This window comes from Oncorhynchus mykiss, chromosome 19, assembly GCF_013265735.2.
Source record: "Oncorhynchus mykiss isolate Arlee chromosome 19, USDA_OmykA_1.1, whole genome shotgun sequence".
Classification (NCBI taxonomy): domain Eukaryota; kingdom Metazoa; phylum Chordata; class Actinopteri; order Salmoniformes; family Salmonidae; genus Oncorhynchus; species Oncorhynchus mykiss.
In genome coordinates, this window is record NC_048583.1 from 9,917,325 (window position 1) to 9,937,867 (window position 20,543).

At 39.6% G+C, this 20,543-nt stretch overlaps 2 protein-coding genes across 5 annotated transcripts; both read left to right on the plus strand.

Annotated features, from left to right (window-relative positions):
• On the plus strand, positions 1 to 12,288 carry LOC110514020 (probable E3 ubiquitin-protein ligase HERC3). Of its 4 annotated transcripts, none has more exons than XM_036954231.1 (19): positions 1 to 358; positions 831 to 945; positions 1,067 to 1,137; positions 3,078 to 3,299; positions 3,485 to 3,576; positions 3,768 to 3,898; positions 4,079 to 4,206; positions 4,345 to 4,421; positions 4,507 to 4,625; positions 5,952 to 6,011; positions 6,116 to 6,221; positions 6,352 to 6,544; positions 6,687 to 6,844; positions 6,940 to 7,020; positions 7,156 to 7,266; positions 7,438 to 7,530; positions 10,809 to 10,922; positions 11,023 to 11,163; positions 11,346 to 12,288. In XM_036954231.1, exons 1-19 carry the CDS (start codon positions 130 to 132, stop codon positions 11,364 to 11,366), a joined length of 2,262 nt encoding a protein of 753 aa, XP_036810126.1. In that variant the 5' UTR covers positions 1 to 129; the 3' UTR covers positions 11,367 to 12,288. The 4 variants fall into 4 exon arrangements, with proteins under 4 accessions (XP_036810126.1, XP_036810128.1, XP_036810127.1 ...); XM_036954230.1 differs by having other exon boundaries at positions 2 to 358; positions 10,797 to 10,922; XM_036954233.1 differs by lacking the exon at positions 10,809 to 10,922.
• On the plus strand, positions 11,442 to 17,547 carry LOC118941453 (probable E3 ubiquitin-protein ligase HERC6). Its single transcript, XM_036954234.1, has 6 exons — positions 11,442 to 11,512; positions 12,600 to 12,663; positions 12,754 to 12,812; positions 12,923 to 13,106; positions 13,423 to 13,522; positions 15,607 to 17,547. The coding sequence occupies exons 2-6, from the start codon at positions 12,661 to 12,663 to the stop codon at positions 15,822 to 15,824; spliced, it is 564 nt and encodes a 187-aa protein (XP_036810129.1). The 5' UTR covers positions 11,442 to 11,512; positions 12,600 to 12,660; the 3' UTR covers positions 15,825 to 17,547.
• The last annotated feature ends 2,996 nt before the right edge of the window (positions 17,548 to 20,543 follow it).

The window sequence follows — 20,543 nt, forward strand, 5'->3', positions numbered from 1 at the left end:
GTATGTCATATGGTCTCGTTCATCGCTTTCAGAACGCACTGACTCCTAGGGCGCAGACTGACCGTCCTGTGTTCCATCAAGATGAGCTGATAATAGATACGTTTAGACGGTGATAATAACACATTTACAATGTTTTCGTGGGGAGAGAACACCCGTGATGGCTTCGGTTTAGTGAAATCGAATGATTTGGTAAAGGCGAACACGGACGGTTGCGTAAATTTCATACACCTGAAATCTCCAGTTACGCATCTTTCTGCAGGTAATAAAGTGGTCGCGTTCATCAGAAATAATGGGAAACAAGTGTCCCTCGCTCGGATGCAAGATGACAAAGATGGGAGAAGGATCACAGGAAAACTGAGTGAGCACCTTTCTATGTGTTTTTCCCCACCACAAGAGCCCACTTCTTTACTGAACTGCTTAAACAAAATGTTTAAATCGGCAATCAGCAGGTGAAACAACAACAAAGCTTCCTCCCCACCCGTTTCTGTATAAAGCTGAGGCATGGGGCTTGAGATATGTAACCACTCTCAAATTCATAGATAGTGCTATTGATGCAAGGACGAACCATCCATGATATCAACATTATAGTTTTAACAATGTTTTGAGACTATACAGTGTTTGTTTACATGTACATTGTTTACGGACATTGGAGTAAAACAAGCTTATATTTTGAGTTCTGATGGGGTATGACAGTTGAACTAAGCTCGAGGCATTTCTAACTTATATTCTTCAAAAATCAATGGGTACATGTTATTAAAAATTGGATGAAGTAACTGCTAATTGCCCCTTTAAGCTATTTAATACATTTAATTTATATTTCATGTGTGTAGAGGGTGTGGAGTGCAGGGAGAAGATTCTGGCTCTGAGTTGCTGTGATGCACATATTATTTTACTGTCTGAAGAGGGCAGAGTTTTCTGCCTCACCCAATCATCCAATGTTCCCAGGTGGGTGCTTGACAGAAATGACACATCTCTCGGCTTAGGCCGACTCACATTTGAGTGGCTTCTGTCAATTGTACTAATTGACCATATTGTAATGATTACTTGGTTGTCTGTGTTTTCTCAGCCCAGTGGGTAACTTGAATCAGGTAATTCAAGTTGCATGTGGAGACCAGCATTCCATTGCACTAACCCAAGGTAAACAATCACATTCTAAATCACTCAGTTTGAGACGGGATATCATAGGAGGCTGTCTGTGCTCTTTGAATGTCCTTTATACAAAATAGTCTCTGTTCCAGGTATATACAGTGGGGAGAACAAGTATTTGATACACTGCTGATTTTGCAGGTTTTCCTACTTACAAAGCATGTAGAGGTCTGTAATTTTTATCATAGGTACACTTCAACTGTGAGAGACGGAATCTAAAAATCCAGAAAATCCCATTGTATGATTTTCAGGTAATTAATTTGCATTTTATTGCATGACATAAGTATTTGATCACCTACCAACCAGTAAGAATTCCGGCTCTCACAGACCTGTTCGTTTTTCTTTAAGAAGCCCTCCTCTTCTCCACTCATTACCTGTATTAATTGCACCTGTTTGAACTCGTTACCTGTATAAAAGACACCTGTCCACACTCAATCAAACAGACTCCAACCTCTCCACAATGGCCAAGACCAGTCAGCTGTGTAAGGACATCAGGGATAAAATTGTAGACCTGCACAAGGCTTGGATGGGCTACAGGACAATAGGCAAGCAGCTTGGTGAGAAGGCAACAACTGTTGGTGCAATTATTAGAAAATGGAAGAAGTTCAAGATGAAGGTCAATCACCCTCGGTCTGGGGCTCCATGCAAGATCTCACCTCGTGGGGCATCAATGATCATGAGGAAGGTGAGGGATCAGCCCAGAACTACATGGCAGGACCTGGTGAATGACCTGAAGAGAGCTGGGACCACAGTCTCAAAGAAAACCATTAGTAACACACTACGCCGTCATGGATTAAAATCCTGCAGCGCACGCAAGGTCCCCCTGCTCAAGCCAGCGCATGTCCAGGCTCGTCTGAAGTTTGCCAATGATCATCTGGATGATCCAGAGGAGGAATGGGAGAAGGTCATGTGGTCTGATGAGACAAAAATAGAGCTTTTTGGTCTAAACTCCACTCGCCGTGTTTGGAGGAAGAAGAAGGATGAATACAACCCCAAGAATACCATCCCAACCGTGAAGCATGGAGGTGGAAACATAATTCTTTGGGGATGCTTTTCTGGAAAGGAGACAGGACGACTGCACCGTATTGAGGGGAGGATGGATGGGGCCATGTATCGCGAGATCTTGACCAACAACCTCCTTCCCTCAGTAAGAGCATTGAAGATGGGTAGTGGCTGGGTCTTCCAGCATGACAACGACTCGAAACACACAGCCAGGGCAACTAAGGAGTGGCTCCGTAAGAAGCATCTCAAGGTCCTGGAGTGGCCTAGCCAGTCTCCAGACCTGAACCCAATAGAAAATCTTTGGAAGAACTGGAAGTCCGTATTGCCCAGTGACAGCCCCGAAACCTGAAGGATATGGAGAAGGTCTGTATGGAGGAGTGGGCCAAAATCCCTGCTGCAGTGTGTGCAAACCTGGTCAAGAACTACAGGAAATGTATGATCTCTGTAATTGCAAACAAAGGTTTCTATACCATAATATTAAGTTCTGCTTTTCTGATGTATACAATGTGATTTAATGGATTTTTGTTTTATATTCTGTCTCTCACAGTTGAAGTGTACCTATGATTAAAAATTACAGACCTCTACATGCTTTGTAAGTAGGAAACACTGCCAATTTTTCAGGTTATCAAATACTTGTTCTCCGCACTGTAGATATCAACATGAGAATACTGGAAGAGATGGAGACACTGTACATTTTTTAAAATAAAAAATAAACTGATGCTTTAATGCTAAAATAGAGATGTTTTATTGGGACATCATCATGCCCAAAAGTTCATAGTGCATAAATAAAAGGTGAAAAAAAAAAAAAGGAATCTGAGAAGGTTCACAATAGACATTTAAAATAAAACTACATTTATCACATACTCTAACAATGCAGCACGTGTCCTGTGATATTTCCTATGTACAAATATTATTTTACCTTCCATTAGATGGTAAAGTGTTCACGTGGGGCCAGAACTCCAGCGGACAGCTGGGTTTGGGGGAGGGAGAGCCCAGCACCTTGTCTCCCCAGCCTGTCAAGTCTCTGTCAGGGATCCCCCTGGCTCAGATCACCGCTGGGGGAGACCACAGCTTCGCCCTGTCCCTCTCTGGAGCTGTGTTCGGCTGGGGCAAGAACAGCGCCGGGCAGCTGGGACTGAGGGACACAATAGGTACTGTATACACAAATATTATTAAATAATATCTCTTTCCTTAATAGTTGGTATGTTTTAAAGAAAAGGAGTACGTTTGATATGTTTGAAGCAGACAGTATGAAATCATTATCATTATTTAGTCCAAAAAAAAAAAAAGACGAGCAAGGAAGAAAAGAAAAATGGGTGAAATCTATTTTCTACAGACAGAGCTGCTCCAGCTCCTGTTGATTGCCTGAATCTAAAGAAGACCGTTGCTGTTTCCTGTGGAGGGGAGCATACTGCTGTTCTGACAAAGGTTCTGACGTTTTTTACACAACAATATTTCCAACTGATAGTATGTTTATTCTCCCAGTACCATTAAGGTCTAAAGAATGTTTGGACCAATGATGTCTTGCTGGTTAGCATCACATACAGTATAAATATTCATATCAACAACAGGAGCCGAACACATCATCATGATAAATGTGTGGATGGGTTTTGTTCTAGGGAGGTTTAGTGTTCACATTTGGCTCGGGTCGATATGGACAGCTTGGACACAACACTCTCAGAAATGAACTACGACCTCGACTGGTGGCCGAACTCTGGGGGGCAAAGGTGACCCAGATAGCCTGTGGAAGGTATGTAGTTACTAGATTGATATAAGTCATGTGAATCTCTGTAAAATCATACATAGTCACACAAAGATCAATGGATGTAGCTTGGAGTGTCACTGGGAATATTATTAGATATATCCATTCTTAGGGATCACAATTGATTTGTGATTTTTCCTTGACCTACAATCCTGTTTGTCAAATTAGAAACCACACATTGGCATTTGTGGGCTCCTTCAAAAATATCTACTCATTTGGGCGTGGAGAGCAAGGGCAGCTGGGAAATGGAGTCAAGATGGATCAGTCTGTGCCTCTGCCAGTACAGCTACCACAGGGTAGTTAAATCATTTATTTTCCTCTGCATAACGTGACCTAATTAAAATGTAATACAGTACTTAGGCAGAAATGTTGGTCTCTATGAAATGATAAAATAACAGGTTTATAACATCCTAACTGTTTTGGGTAACTTTCAGACCACATTGATGACCAGCAAATTGAACAAACCTTTGCTGGAGGAAACCATTCTTTTGCCTTGTGCAGTTCCGCTAAGGTATTGCATTTACAGACAGTTTGTTCTGAGTGAGTCCTTAGTATTTAAGATTGTTTTTATACACTACGTCAAATTGTTATTACAGGAATCAGGAAAAGGGATGAATGACTCCCGTGTTGAAAAAATGATTCAAACATTAGACAATGACGTCATTGACAGATGGATCTTGCAATGCGACTCAAAATCATGGAAGAAAATACAGAAGTAAGTACCCCACATGACAAAAAGTATGTGGACACCTGCTGGTCGAACATCTCATTTCAAAATCATGGGCATTAATATGGAGTTTGTACCCCCTTTACTGCTATAACAGCCTCCATTTTTCTGGGAGGGATTTCCACTAGATGATGGAACATTGCATTGGGACTTGCTTCCTTCAGCCACAAGAGCATTAGTGAGTTCGGTTACTGATGTTGGGCGATTAGGCCTGGCTCGCAGTCGGCGTTCCAATTCATCCCAAAGTTGTTCGATGGGGTTGAGGTTAGGGCTCTGTGCAGGCCAGACAAGTTCTTACACACTGATCTCGACACCATTTCTGTATGGACCTCGCTTTGTGCATGGGGGCATTGCCATGCTGAAACAGGAAAGGGCTTTCCACAAAGTTGGAAGCACAAAGTCGTCTAGAATTGCTGTAGCATTAAGATTTCCCTTTACTGGAACTAAGGAGCCTAGTCCGAACCACAGTTGGCACTATGCATTCGGGCAGGTAGTGTTCTCCTGGCATCTGCCAAAACCAGACTAGTCTGTCGGACTGCCAGATGGTGAGGTGTGATTCATCACTCCAGAAAGCGTGTTTCCACTGCTCCAGAGTCCATTGGTGGCGAACTTTACACCACTCCAGCCGATGCTTGGCATTGCACATGCTATGCGACTGCTCGGCCATGGAAACCCATTTCATGATGCTCCCGACGAACAGTTCTTGTGCTGAGGTTGCTTCCAGAGGCAGTTTGGAACTCGGTAGTGAGTGTTGCAACCGAGAACATATATATTTTTTTACGCACTTCAGCACTCAGCGGTCCCATTCTGTGAGCTTGCGTGGCCTACCACTTCGCGGCTGAGCCGTTGTTGCGCCTAGACGTTTCCACTTCACAATAACAGCGTTTACAGTTGACCGTGGAAGCTCTAGCAGGGCAGAAATTTGACGAACTGACTTGTTGGAAAGGTGGCATCCTCTGACAGTGAAACGTTGAAAGTCACTGAGCTCTTCAGTCAGGCGATTCTACTGCCTGTTTGTCTATGGAGATTACATGGCTGTGTGCTCGATTTTATACACCTGTCAGTAACCAGTGTGGCTGAAATAGCCAAATCCACTAATTTGAACGGGTGTCCACATACTTTTGTATATATAGTGTATGATACAAATTAACCTCGTCCCCAGGATCAATACAAATAAACAACTCATGATGGTTGATAATTGGACAAGGCAACACAAACATACATGACTCAGTGACACAAAACAACTACTGAAAAGTTGAAGGTTTCAGGAACTTACATACACTGAACTATAAGATTCTTCACTTTTATTTTCAGGGAAATCACAAAAACGTTCTCTTCTGCATCATGTTTAAATGGGAGCTTCCTGGACAAACGGTAAGATCTCACTGCCTATCCATGAATGTTTTATCACATTATTGAATACTTTTATTGTTTTTTTGTTGCATATTTAATAGTATTTCTTGGTCTTGTTACTCTAGTCATGATAAACACTACCAAACCTCACTGAAGCACTCTGGCCTGGACTTGTCACTCGCCCGAATGGCTTTTCAAAGGCTTGCAGAAAAGGACAAAGTTCTGGCTGAGGTATCATTTCATTTATTATCTTTATGATCAGATACTTATTTTCTATACTTCTGTTTGTTGTCCTTGATATTCAATTTGACCACTTAAGTCATTTAGTTGTGACCCACAAGCACTCCTGTCATGGTTCTAGGTTGAAGATGTTGTCCAGCGCATACTCCTTCCCTCCCTGAGTAAGGATCCCATTGGGGTGGAGGGTCTGAGGGTGTACCTCATCATCCCTGAGCTCCTGAGGGTTCTCCGAAAACAACAACGTGGCATAGACATTACTGAGGCCTTCGCTGCTGCCGTCCTCAGACTGAACCCAGACAAGCTCCAGGTCCTTGGTAAAGTCACCATCGATCAATACATCAATACATATATTCTCTTCTATTTTCTTCTCTTCTATTATTCTATTCTCTTTTTTTTAGATACATGAGGTCATCTGTGTGCTCTTGTATAAACTAAACTCCAGGCTAATTCCAACAGAGGGCCTATGGTCGACACTGTCAGATTCCTTCTTCCGAACCGTGGTGAAAGCATTCCACTCCGCGTCAGCAGAGTACCTTCAGCAGATGGCAGTCAAACGATGTGATCATGGAAAATCATTAAAGAAGACTTTTGGGGTTCTGCAAAGGCTTTATGATGTGGGTATTACTTGATCATTTCAAATATTGCTCATGGCCACAAATCATTTTAAATGTTCACTGCACTGTATATCAATATTCTCTCTTGCATGTAGGCGAACAGCAAGAGACGCAGAAGAATTACAGTTGACACTTTCCATATCAACAAAATTTGTTCTCTCTTTCAGTCTAAGCTGGTTTGTACAATACAGTGCATTTCATACACATTTCTGCAACAATCATTTAATGAAAAACCATGCAATGTTATATTTCAGGTCATGCAATGCAATGCATAATGTCTACTTGGCATTATCACCTCTATCCAAACTCAGGTACAAGACTTAAACTCAGAACTGAGAGAGCTGGTCTGGGATATCTCAGGAGAGGATGACACATATTGGATTGAAAGTGACATGATATTGAGCAAAATAGAATGTTATAAGGTATGTTATTTTTCTATCACTAGAAACATTTGTATTTTAACGTAACAAATGCCTACGTAAACAATATATATATTGAAAACTGTCTTGGGGAATGGACTACAGCCAAGGTAGTTGGGAAATTACACTAGGTTGTATTTTGAGTGTAAAATCCCTTTACATTTGGCACTTTAGGATAACATATTACGCCTCCTGAAGGACCACCCCTGTACCCTGGACACTGAAGCCAAATGTACAGTGTGGATGTATGCATTTGATCAGATCAAAGTAAGTACCTGCATTTTTTTAAACTACACTGTAAAAAATGACTTTTGATCAACCTAAAAAAGTTGCATCAACTGGTTAGAAGTAAATGAGTCAGGTTTTCTCAATTGAAAAAAAAAACATTTGTTGAAACCAAATACATGACTTAATTTAACCGTTATATTTGATTATTAAGAAACCTATATTTCAAGTTGCAACCTATTTCAACACTCAACTTACTTTTCCTCTTTGGTTAAACCTAATAAATCACAAATACTCACTAACATAAAAAAAAAAGTTTGGACACACCTATTCATTCCAAGTTTTTTTCTTTATTTTTACTATTTTTCTACATTGTAGAATATTAGTGAAGACATCAAAACTATGAAATAACACATATGGAATCATATCAAAATATATTTTAGATTCTTTAAAGTAGCCATCCTTTGCCTTGAAGACAGCTTTGCACACTCTTGGCATTTTATCAACCAGCTTCACCTGGAATTATTTTCCAACAGTCTTGAAGGAGTTCCCACAAATGCTGAGCACTTGTTGACTGCTTTTCCTTCAATCTGCGGTCCAACTCATCCCAAACCATCTCAATTGGATTGAGATCAGGTGATTATGGAGGCCAGGTCATCTGTGTCAGGACCCGGTTACAAACTCAGGTCTCCAGTGTGAGAAACAGTCACTTAGTAAACTGAGCCACTAATAGTGGGCAGAACCCAGAAGATGAGGCAGACACAGCAGTACTTGAGACGGTGATTTAATAAAGAAAAAAGATCTTCAGGCAAAAATATAAATCCACAACGTCAAAAGCAATTCCAAGAGAAGAAATGTATATCCTCCAAGACACAAGGAAAATTCACAAAGTGGTAAGAACAGCAGGGAAAAAACAAACCTCAAAAGAATAATCAAAAATAAACAAGAACAAAACCAGAGTACCCCAAGAAAATCCAACTAGAGAAACAAAAGTTCACAGCATGGCTGGGTGCTAACATACAAACACAGAGCAAAGAACTGAGGAACACTAAGAGTTTAAATACATTCAAGGGAAATGAGGCACAGGTGCAACTAATAACTAGAACAAGGGAAAAACAAAAGGGTCAAAAAATCACAATGGGGGCATCTAGGGACCAAAACCTGAACAATCCTGGCCAAATCCTGACAATCTGATGCAGCACTCCATCACTCCCCTTCTTGGTAAAATAGCCCTTCACAGCCTGGAGGTGTGTTGGATCATTGTCCTGTTGAAAAACAAATGATAGTCCCACTAAGCTCAAACCAGATGGGATGGCGTATTGCTGCTGTGGTTAATGCTGGTTAAGTGTGCCTTGAATTAGAAATAAATCACTGACAGTGTCACCAGCAAAGCACTATCACACCTCCTCCTCCATGCTTCACGGTGGGAACCACACATGTGGAGATCATCCGTTCACCTAGTCTGCATCTCACAAAGACACTGTGGTTGGGACAAAAGAATCTCAAATTTGGACTCATCAGACCAAAAGACAGATTTTCACCGGTCTAATGTCCCAATCAAGTCTCTTCTTTTTAGTAGTGGTTTCTTTGCAACAATTCGACCATGAGTCTACTCTGAACAGTTGATGTTGAGATGTGTCTGTTATTTGAACTCTGTGAAGCATTTATTTGGGCTGCAATATGAGGTGCAGTTAACTCTAATGAACTGATCCTCTGCAGCAGAGGTAACTCTGGGTCTTCCTTTTCTGTGGCGGTCCTCATGAGACCCAGGTTCATCATAGCGCTTGATGGTTTTTGCAACTGCATTTGAAGAAACTTTCAAAGTTCTTGAAATCTTCCGCATTGACTGACCTTTGTCTCAAAGTAATGATGGCTTGTAGTTTCTCTTTGCTTATTTGAGCTGTTCTTGTCATAATATGTACTTGGTCTTTTACCAAATAGGGCTATCTTCTGTATACCACCCCTACCTTGTCACAACTGATTGTCTCAAGATATTCCACAAATTAACTTTGAACAAGGCACACCTATTCATTGAAATGCATTCCAGGTGACTACCTCATGAAGCTGGTTGAGAGAATGCCAAGAGTGTGCAAAGCTGCCATCAAGGCAAAGGGTGGCTACTTTGAAGAATCTCAAATATCAAATATATTTTGATTTGTTTAATACTTTTTTGGTTACTACATGATTCCATATGTTATTTCATAGTTTTGATGTCTTCACTATTATTCTACAATGTAGAAAATAGTCAAAATAAAGAAAAAACCTTGAATGAGTAGGTGTGTCCAAACTTATATATAACCTATTTTATCATGTTGGAATTACCTATCCAAATTTCTTCACTTGGGTTACAAGCAATTAAATCCCTGTCCTGTTAATCAAGATATTAAGATGGTTCCATAACATGGAAAAATTACTCCAAACACTTTCACATTAACTGGTAACAATTTTGTAACCAAATGGTGACCATCTCATTAATATAAATCTTTCTAAACTCTTTACTAAAACAGTACTTACATGGATCTCATTTAAGATTCAGTGCTGGCAGTGAACATACAGTATTACCATTAACCTATACGGGACAACCCCCCCATACATTTTTATATTCAAATGTAGGAACTGGGTTGTACAGTTTTTACCCCTGCTGAAATGCAAGACGCATTTCAAAGCTGATGGAACCACAACAACAACAAAAAAGGAAAACCCATGTTTTTTTCTTTGTATTATCTTTCACCAGATCTAATGTGTTATATTCTCCTACATTCATTTCACCAACTTCAAAGTGTTTCCTTTCAAATGGTATCAAGGATATGCATATCCATGCTTCAGGTCCTGAGCTACAGGCAGTTAGATTTGGGTATGTCATTTTAGGCAATTTTTTTAAAAAGGGTCCAATCCTTATGAGGTTGAGCAAGTGACATGGAATGACAGTCACTCTCGGGGATAGCCAAAAATAACAATCTGAAAGTCACGACCCCAATAGTCCACCCCTCCAACTCATCTGATAGGCTGCCACCGATACATTGCATCCACTGCTATGAGATGTTGAAAGCAATTTAGACGCTTTCATTCAATTCAAAAATCACATTGATCTGTCAAATTCGTTATTTGATTTCAGACAAATTGAATAGAGCACTTAAGACAAAGAACATTGCCATGCCACCTTTTTTTTTTACCGTGTATGTTAGACATTATCCAGATTGAAGTTGCTGGGCACAAGGCAAATTTAATTTTCAAAAATTGTAATATTTTGCTGTTCTGCCAAAGAGTTTTCACTAATATTCACATACCTTTTAATAATCTTATCCAAGGATTGTCATGAGGACATCGAATACGGTTGGTTTTGTGACGACACCCTAAAGGTGGATCGGGAAACACTTCTGGATGATACCTTTCAGCATCTGCGAAAAACGACTTGCCACATGGTGGCTTTTAAGGTAAGTGTTGTGCTTTTCTGTATTTTGGAGAATGTGGTAGCTTTCTGTGTGACTATTTAGAGTTATCATCTCAAGTGCTCTAAACTGTTTTTGTCTCCAGGTGAAGTTTCAAGCTGAGAATGGTGTGGATGAAGGTGGTGTTTCACTGGAATTCTTCAGCCTCCTGGGGAGGGAACTTCTCACAATGGAACCAAAGACACTGGAGGTTTACGAGTCTGGACTAGCATGGCTCACAACAGATGTACGTTCCATATTCAGTTACATATTGTTCCCAGATTTAACTCAATATTTCCCCACAATTTAATTGACTAACTTAGAAATATCCATTCTTAGAAATGCCAATTATGGTACTGTTATTATACTATAAAATATTTATAATATTTAATGGCTTGTGGCATTGTATGTATTTATTTTTATCCATAGGACGGCGGTATTACTGATTAATTCTACTTACTTGGGCTGCTCTGTGGGAAGGCACTGTATAATCAGTGTGTTCTGAACCTCTGCTTCCCTCTGGCTCTCTTCAAGAAGCTTCTGGGTCTGACTACAACATTGGATGACCTTAAAGAGCTGTCTCCAACTGAAGCACGGTACAATTATTCTGCTGAAAAAGAAGAGGGGCCCATAATATATGTTCATCTCTTCAACTGCTGCTACAGAACAATGTAAAAGTAGAAAGTCTCAAAACACCATGATTGTGCCATGAAACCAGGAAAAGTAGTGCACCTAAGATGAGATCTGGTGTTTCGAGGGGGTTTGAATGTAAACCCAAGGGAAGTGTTTTGATGCACAGAATGTGTTTTAAAACAGAAATCGAGTACTCTGAAACACCCAAAGTGTTTTTTCAACCTGAATATTTGTGTTTTTAAGAGAATGTTGTGAAAACACTTTTTAGGGTTTCAATGCATGTAAAAGGAAGCATCAAAACACAAACACTATGTTTCTCATACAATCACTGGTTCACTGGTTCATCAATATTGATTGATGATAAGGGCCCATGGAGAATAACTTTTTGTGGAATTATTTTTTTCAATGCTTTATTTAGACAGGTTAGAAACAGGAAGGGCAGTAAGGCACATTTCGTTGGAATTTTACCCACTCAACTATGCAGCCACACTGTAAGAAATTATTCTGAGGTGAATTGAAATTGACAACAAAAAGACCAACATATACTTTATAAAAATGAATGCAAGTCGTGCAGAGCCCATGTCTAGCGATAACGTACCTGGCCCAGACATATCAACCCTCTCCCCATCGAAGACCGGGTTAAATTCCCCGCTCCAACCCTTCAATCTGTTTCTCCCACCTATCTGTATCTCCTCTGTCATTTCATAACCATCTCAATAAAGTGTAAAAATACCCCCCCAATTAAAAAAAAAAAAATGAATGCAAGTCGTTTCAATGATTTGTTAATGTCATTTTACCAAAATAATGAATGAATAAATTCAACTTAATATGTTTCTTAAAATGTAGGTATCTTTCATGAGGATAACCAAAACATTTCACGATGATATTTCAATACTCCTGCAAAATTAAGGTTTTGCCTCCTTCAAGTTGGTGGCACCTCAGTTGCCACTAGTTTGGGTGTAACAAAGCACATAATTTTAACAGTGTAGTTATTTTACAGATATACTATTATCTCCTCATATCACATTTCTACTGTTTGTTTCAAATTAGTGGCTTACAGTATGTGTTGGATGAAGATGAGGAGGTTGTTGAAGCGCTGGATTTGGTTTTCATGGTAAGAGAGAATTGATACCTTTAGCCGTTTTTGGTAGCCTACACGGGTAATCCTAGCTGATGCAGTACTAATCTTTATTGTCTTTTGAAGGACAAAGGGCAAGAACTGATACCAAATGGAGAGGAGCTCCCAGTTACCATGGTCAACAGGTATATTTGATGATTTATCAATTTATGAATCTCTTGAATTAACAAAATGATTCCACAGGATGTGTTCTATACTCATAAACAAACATTGGTTTGCCATATATCATTCACAGGAAGAAATATGTTGACTTGTATGTTGACATGAAGCTCAACAAGTCAGTGCAGATTCAGTTTGCAGACTTTGAGAGCGGCTTCTACAAAGGCTGCCCTACACAGACATGGAGGATGTTTCTACCTGAGGAGCTGATGACACTTCTACAAGGAGATGACAACTACGAGTGGGACAAGTTGAGAGAGGTCAAATTCTACCTGTTTAGATACGTAATAAGAGTACATAATTAACTATAATTTGAAATACATGTATGGTAGCCTATATAGCAGCTCTGTAGTCAGAGTACCAGACTTTTTAGCTAACATTCCACTCCAAATGACATGAGTGGCAAGGAGTAGAATGTAATAGCTGAACAGAGATGGTAGCCAGGCTAGCAGCTCTATGCTCCCGTGGTTAGATCTGGTCCCATCCTGTTTGGGCTATACAGTCTATGGCTATAATACAGTGGCATGGTCTACTGTACATGCAGTTGTTTCGTTATGTTTTTCTCTGCAATAACAGAATGCCAACTATCAAGGATATAGGCCCACAGATGACATCATCCAGAACTTCTGGAGTGTTTTCACAGAGTTCTCAGAGGAGGAAAAGAAGAAGTTCCTAAGTGAGTTAACACAATTATGATTAACTAACTTCAATGGGGCAATCTGCAGTTGCTACATCAATTTTTGGACTTACAAATGAATGTACCCATTGATCCTTGGAGAATATACAGTTGAAGTCGGAAGTTTACATACACCTTAGCCAAATACATTTAAACTCATTTTTTCACAATTCCTGACATTTAATCCTAGTAAACATTCCCTGTCTTAGGTCAGTTAGGATCACCACTTTTATTTTAAGAATGTGAAATGTCAGAATAATAGTAGTGATTTTATTTCAGCTTTTATTTCTTTCATCACATTCCCAGTTGGTCAGAAGTTTACATACACTCAGTTAGTATTTGGTTGCATTTCCTTTAAATTATTTAACTTGGGTCAAATGTTTCGGGTAGCCTTCCACAAGCTTCCCACAATAAGTTGGGTGCATTTTTAGCTCCTTCCTCCTGACAGAGCTGGTGTAACTGAGTCAGGTTTGTAGGCCTCCTTGCTCGCACATGCTTTTTCAGTTCTGCCCACAAATGTTCTATAGGATTGAGGTCAGGGCTTTGTGATGGCCACTCCAATACTTTGACTTTGTTGTCCTTCAGCCATTTTGCCACAACTTTGGAAGAATGCTTGGGGTCATTATCCATTTGGAAGACCCATTTGCGACCAAGCTTTAACTTCCTGACTGATGTCTTGAGATGTTGCTTCAATATATCCCCATAATTTTCTTTCCTCATGATGCCATCTATTTTGTGAAGTGCACCAGTCCCTCCTGCAGCAAAGCACCCCCACAACATGATGCTGCCACCCCCGTGCTTCACGGTTGGAATGTTGTTCTTCGGCTTGCAAGTCTCCCCCTTTTTCCTCCAAACATAACCATGGTCATTATGTCCAAACAGTTCTATTTTTGTTTCATCAGACCAGAGGACATTTCTCCAAAAAGTAAGATCTTTGTCCCCATGTGTAGTTGCAAACCGTAGTCTGGCTTTTTATGGCTGTTTTGGAACAGTGGCTTCTTCCTTGCTGAGCGGCCTTTCAGGTTATGTCGATATAGGACTTGTTTTACTGTGGATATAGATACTTTTGTACCTGTTTCTTCCAGCATCTTCACAAGGTCCTTTGCTGATGTTCTGGGATTGATTTGCACTTTTTGCACAAAAGTATGTTCATCTCTAGGAGACAGAACGAACGCGTCTTCTTCCTGAGCGGTTTGACGGCTGCGTGGTCCCATGGTGTTTATACTTGTGTACTATTGTTTGTACAGATGAACGTGGTACATTCAGGTATTTGGAAATTGCTCCCAAGGATGAACCAGCCTTGTGGAGGTCTACAATTTCTTTTCTGAGGTCTTGGCTGATTTCTTTTGATTTTCCTATGATGTCAAGCAAAGAGGCACTGAGTTTGAAGGTAGGCCTTGAAATACATCCACAGATACACCTCCAACTGACACAAATGATGTCAATTAGCCCATCAGAAGCTTCTAACGCCATGACATAATTTTCTGGAATTTTCAAAGCTGTTTAAAGGCACAGTCAACTTAGTGTATGTAAACTTCTGACCCACTGGAATTGTGATACAGTGAATTATAAGTGAAATAATCTGTCTGTAAACAATTGTTGGAAAAATTACTTATGTCATGCACAAACTAGATGTCCTAACTGACTTGCCACAACTATGGTTTAACAAGAAATTTGTGGAGTGGTTGAGAAACGCGTTTTAATGACTCCAAACTAAGTGTACGTTAACTTCCGACTTCAACTGTACCTTATTAGTTCCTCATTGGCGTACCCCATCAGAACCCAAAATATAAGCTTGTTTTTTCCCAATGTTTGTAAACAAAGTTAAGGTAAAAAAAACACTTTTATAGCCTCAAAACATGGTTAAAACTATTTTGGATGGTCAGTCCTTTCATCCATAGCTCTGTCTATGAATTTGAGGGTGGTTCAATTTCTCCCTTCCTTCAGCTTTATACCGACACATTGGCGGAGAGGATGCTTTGTTATTGTTTCAACTGCTGATTGCCCCTTTAAGTAAATCATTGTAGCACTCCACAAATGCTTGGTCAGTTTATCATTCTTCTCCTCTCATTTCTAACTTCTAGCTTTTCTGACTGGAACCGACAGACTGCCCAGAGGACGAAGTCTCTCCAAACTGCAGATGCAAATCACGTCTTTGGGCAGCACTGACGCTGATGAATATTATCCGAAAGCACAAACGTGCTCTGTGACATTATGCCTCCCTAACTACAGCAGTATCGACACACTACAGGAGAAGCTTCTCCATGCTATAACCCACTGTGATGTGTTTGGAGATGCTTGAAATGGGAAGCATGTTACTAGTAGCCTAGCAGTTTGTTTTTATCTACGTCTGTCAATATTATGAATTTATTTAGTCAATGAAGCACATTCAGAGCTAACAACTGAAAATATTCAGACATTAACAGCAGTCTTTATAAATATAAACTTTCATAAATGCTTAATGTTTTTTCCAGTGAAACCACTGTTAATAGAAACATTTACGCCTCCTCCGGACCCCTCGTAGCCTAATGTGCAGTTGATTGGTCAAATAATTATGAACTAAATGAATGAAAGCCAATCATACTTTAATGATCAAACAGTGGAGAAAATTGAGAGAAATTGAGAGCTCTTTATCTCTTTACAGATTGGCTGTGGGTATGAATTCTTAGGAACCCTCTTTCGGAAATGTTTGAATTTTAGCTAACCTTAACCATTTTTCTATCCTTAACCTAATTCTCCTAATCTGCTACATTAATTATCCTAATTTGCTGTGTAAATTCTCCTAATCTCTTACGAAAAGTGAAATTCTAGTAAATTCTGACAAACTGTAGGATATTCCATCTTGACAAAAAAAACTTTTCCTGGTAGCTAAAGGTCCGAAGATTCTGAGAAAGTGCGTAATTCTCTACCTTATGCACAGCCTCTGCTACAGTTTGGCTGCCCAGAGAACAGGATACTCAGGTGAATGGTGCTTGTTTAATAAAGTTAGATCAAAGCTGAATCAATGTCTGCAAGATCACGTGATAGTATTCTACGTAACAGAATGAAATATAATAGCATCAGGGCTGTAGCTACATAAGAGGACAAATGAAAATAAGATCAGCTTTAATATTGCTGATAGATTGAGGCTTCTGTCAATGTAGTTGTCTGCATCATTTCCAAACCCCATATATTTTTGGGGTAAATACAGTGATATATATATATATATATATATATTTATTATTTGTATCCCTAAACGTACCATTGATATATATAAATATATATTATTTGTATCCCTAAACGTACCACCCGTCCCCTAATTGGAGTAAACTAATGGACAACAACACTTTGGCTTCTACTTCCAGTTCATACATACAATATACATTTTATGGATACAGTATATTTTACATTAACTATCTTTTGTTTGTTTTTAGTCCCATCCTTCAGCTACCTTCAACCCCTCCCATCTATCTTTGAAGACCTCCCAGTTTGATTTCTCTTTGCTATTATATTTCTTTCAACTGTGCTGTGTAGGGCCTGAACTTATTGTTGAGAGTTAGAATAGTAGAATACATATTCTGCAATTGGCAGTTTTCCTCTTGTTATATGTCACTCAATTAGCCCATGTTAATTCATATTTTACAGATTGGTACATTAGCTATCTAAACTTGTACATTTTAGAAGACATTCTTATCCAGAGCAATTAGAGTTAAGTAACTTGCTTAAGGGCACATCAGCAGATATTTTACCTAGTCGGCTTAGGGATTCAATCCACCATGTTTTCGGTTACCAGCTCTTAGCAGCTAGGCTACCTGCTACCATGTAGTTGTCATGGCCAAATTACTGACCAGGCACACAGGGCACGTGCCCAGGGGGCCCCCATTGATTTGGTTAGTTGTTCTCACTCAGATATCATGTTAACATGACATAAGTCATGGTAAAATGTGTAGAATTGCAGGAAATTAGCTGTGGAACTGCAAAAAAAATACAAGTTCTGTAATGCAAATGTATTTGTTTACCTTTTGTTAATAAAATACTTTTTCTGCTTACAGAGATTCCTCTGTACATATTCAATTATAGTTTTTAATCCTCCCAGTGCTGAGTTGATGTGAGTTAATGTGTAGTGGCTAATTGTATAGTTAATAGGCTCTGTGTTTGTAGATTGACTGAGGTGAATGACGCTACAACAACAACAGTGATAAAGTCTGGGGGTAATTCTGGCTTGTTTTTGCCTTTTTCCAAATAGCATTTTTGAGTTTTTAAATTGTACAGAAATGCAGTATAGAAAGTCTATGGTGTGTTTGCGTCCACATGCCCACCTCCGTCCCCCTTAATGTTCCCTTACTTGGCAACTTGTTTCCAATCATCACATCTCCCACCTTCATCATCGCCTGGCTGTAGGGTCTCATGTAGGGGTCCACACTCAGGAACACAGCCTCCAACTGTGGGTGTATTCATTAGTGCACACCGTTTTGCAAAGAATACACATTTTTTTGGTGGGGGACAAATTCAGATTAGTCCCTCCCTGTTTCGGTGCAGATAACCTGTTTCTAATACAAATGTATTAACCACAGATTATCAAGTCATTTAACATAACATGGAATGTGTTAATTTTGTGTGAAATTTTCAGTAGGGCTACTGCATGTGTCCAAGACCATTTTCCCCCCAGGGACATTAAAGGGCAATTACTCCCATTTTCAACTTCATATTCATTATCTACAGCACCAATCCAGTGTCTACATGTGTGAAAAGAGTGTGCTTCTATGATCCGTGGTTAAAAAGATAAGAAGGTCCTAAAAAAGGCTTCTCTGTGACATCACAGGGTAGGATTCAAAGTTTAAAAAACTGTGATTTAAAAAAAAACTGCAATGTGGTTCTACCCAGAGGGAAGGTATTACCTTGCTCCCCACATCACCGTGAATCTCAGTGTTGGAAAACCACTGTTTTTAAAACTTTTGATGATGTTATCAAGTAGAACTTTTTAATGTTACATATATATTTTTACAAAACATAGAAATGCACCATTTCCACATATGTACACACTGGTATTGTGCTGCAGATAATGAAAGTAAGGTTGAAAAGTGGTGGAATTGCCCTTTAAAGTCTATCCTATCCTATCCTCACCTGTCCATCCCTGGTCTGCAGCAGCATCTCCTCCCTCAGATGGAAATCACTAGCCTTGGGGAAACCCTGGAAGTGCTGGCGTAACGTCCAGGCCTTGGACACCGTCATGGTACTGTGCTCCTCTAGTCTAAAGCAGTGGATCTGTAGAGACTGGCTGTAGGGAAGAGGAGGAGGAGACAGGGGTTTGAGTGTATGAGAGGGACAGAGAGAGATATAGAACATGTGTTGTGTCTCTAGGATGGAAATCACATTGTAAATATTTGCATTCCTCTGTGCATATCCTAATAAATCTTATCACAGCTGTACAGCTATGTTACACAGGGCAGGTCATGAAAACTATTGTTTTCTTATGTTTACTCAGGGTAGGTCATGAACCTATTGTTTACCCATGGTTACTCAATGCAGGTCATGAAAACTATTGTTTTCCTATGTTTACTCAGGGCAGGTCATTAAAACTATTGTTTACCCATGGTTACTCACAGCAGGTCATGAAAACTATTGATATGACATAAAAACAGAAAGCTACATTGGGTTGTGAGCAAAACGACACATTTTCATTTCTATTTGCCATATATTTTTCAATTGTGCTGTGTTGGGTCTCACAGGGCGGCAGGGTAGCCTAGTGGTTAGAGCGTTGGACTAGTAACCGAAAGGTTGCAAGTTCAAATCTCTGACCTGATAAGGTACAAATCTGTTGTTCTGAACAAGGCAGTTAGTTATCCCACTTTTCCTAGGCCATCATTGAAAATAAAAATTTGTTCTTAACTAGTTAAATAAAGTTTAAAAAGACTTGTTGTTAGAATACATAACATGCATTTTTTAAACTTGGTTGTACATTGGCAGTTTTCCTCTTGTTATATGTCAATTAATTAGTCCATCTCAGTTACACTTTACAGATTAGCGTTTAGGATTAAATAACTTGTTTAATGGCACATTGACCGATTTTTCACCTAGCCGGCTCAGGGATTCAAACCAGCAACCATTCTGTTACCGGCTTAATGCTCTTAACAGCTAGACTTACAGATCTCTCTGTACATATTCAATTATAGTTTTTAATCCCAGTGCTGAGTTATTGTGAGTTAATGTGTAGTGGCTAATTGTATAGCTAATAGGCTATGTGTTTTGTAGATCGACTGAGCTTTATTAAGCTACAGCAACCAATGTGATTGTTTTTTAATCGTATAGAAATGCAGTAAATGAGCTTCAACTTCAGACCTCACTAAAACTCAAACCCTGGCAATGACCCTTAATACCATAGTAGGATTATAATGTTATTGTAAAACAAAAAAACACACAAATCGGGTCGTTAGCTTTGGGGAAGAGGGCTTCAGGTTTGCGGAATGGGGCTGGCAGTTAACCCTTACCACATCTACACCTGGCTATCAGCTGAGCCTTGTCTGGCAGCGAAACAGTTCATTCAGCCTAATTTACTGCCTTTTAAAAAAACATAGCTGATATGACTGACTTGCTTAAACAAATGTGGTTTCTACTGACAATTGAGATGTACAAACTATGGCATAAGGGAACGACGAGCGGATAAGAGGCAATCCGAGCTAGGATGGACGTAGTCAAAATAACTATTTGTTCAGCACTTTGAAATGTACAGTGACATAATTCAAAACATGGGCCATTCTTACAGTATTCTCCCTGCACACCAAGTCAGAACCATAGGATAAATAAAGGGGGCATATAAGCAGACAATGAAAGCTCTTACAATATTTGATGATTACATTTTTCTTAAACAGGCTATAGGCTACATGTGCACCATCAAGTCAGAACAGTAGGCTAAGTTCTGAGGGGGGAAAGGGACCAAATTATTAGGTTGAGCTACATGGGCTACTAACATCTTACTACACAACATACACTTAGTATTACTTTCTTAGCTACAGTGTACATATCTCCCTGGCATATTACATAA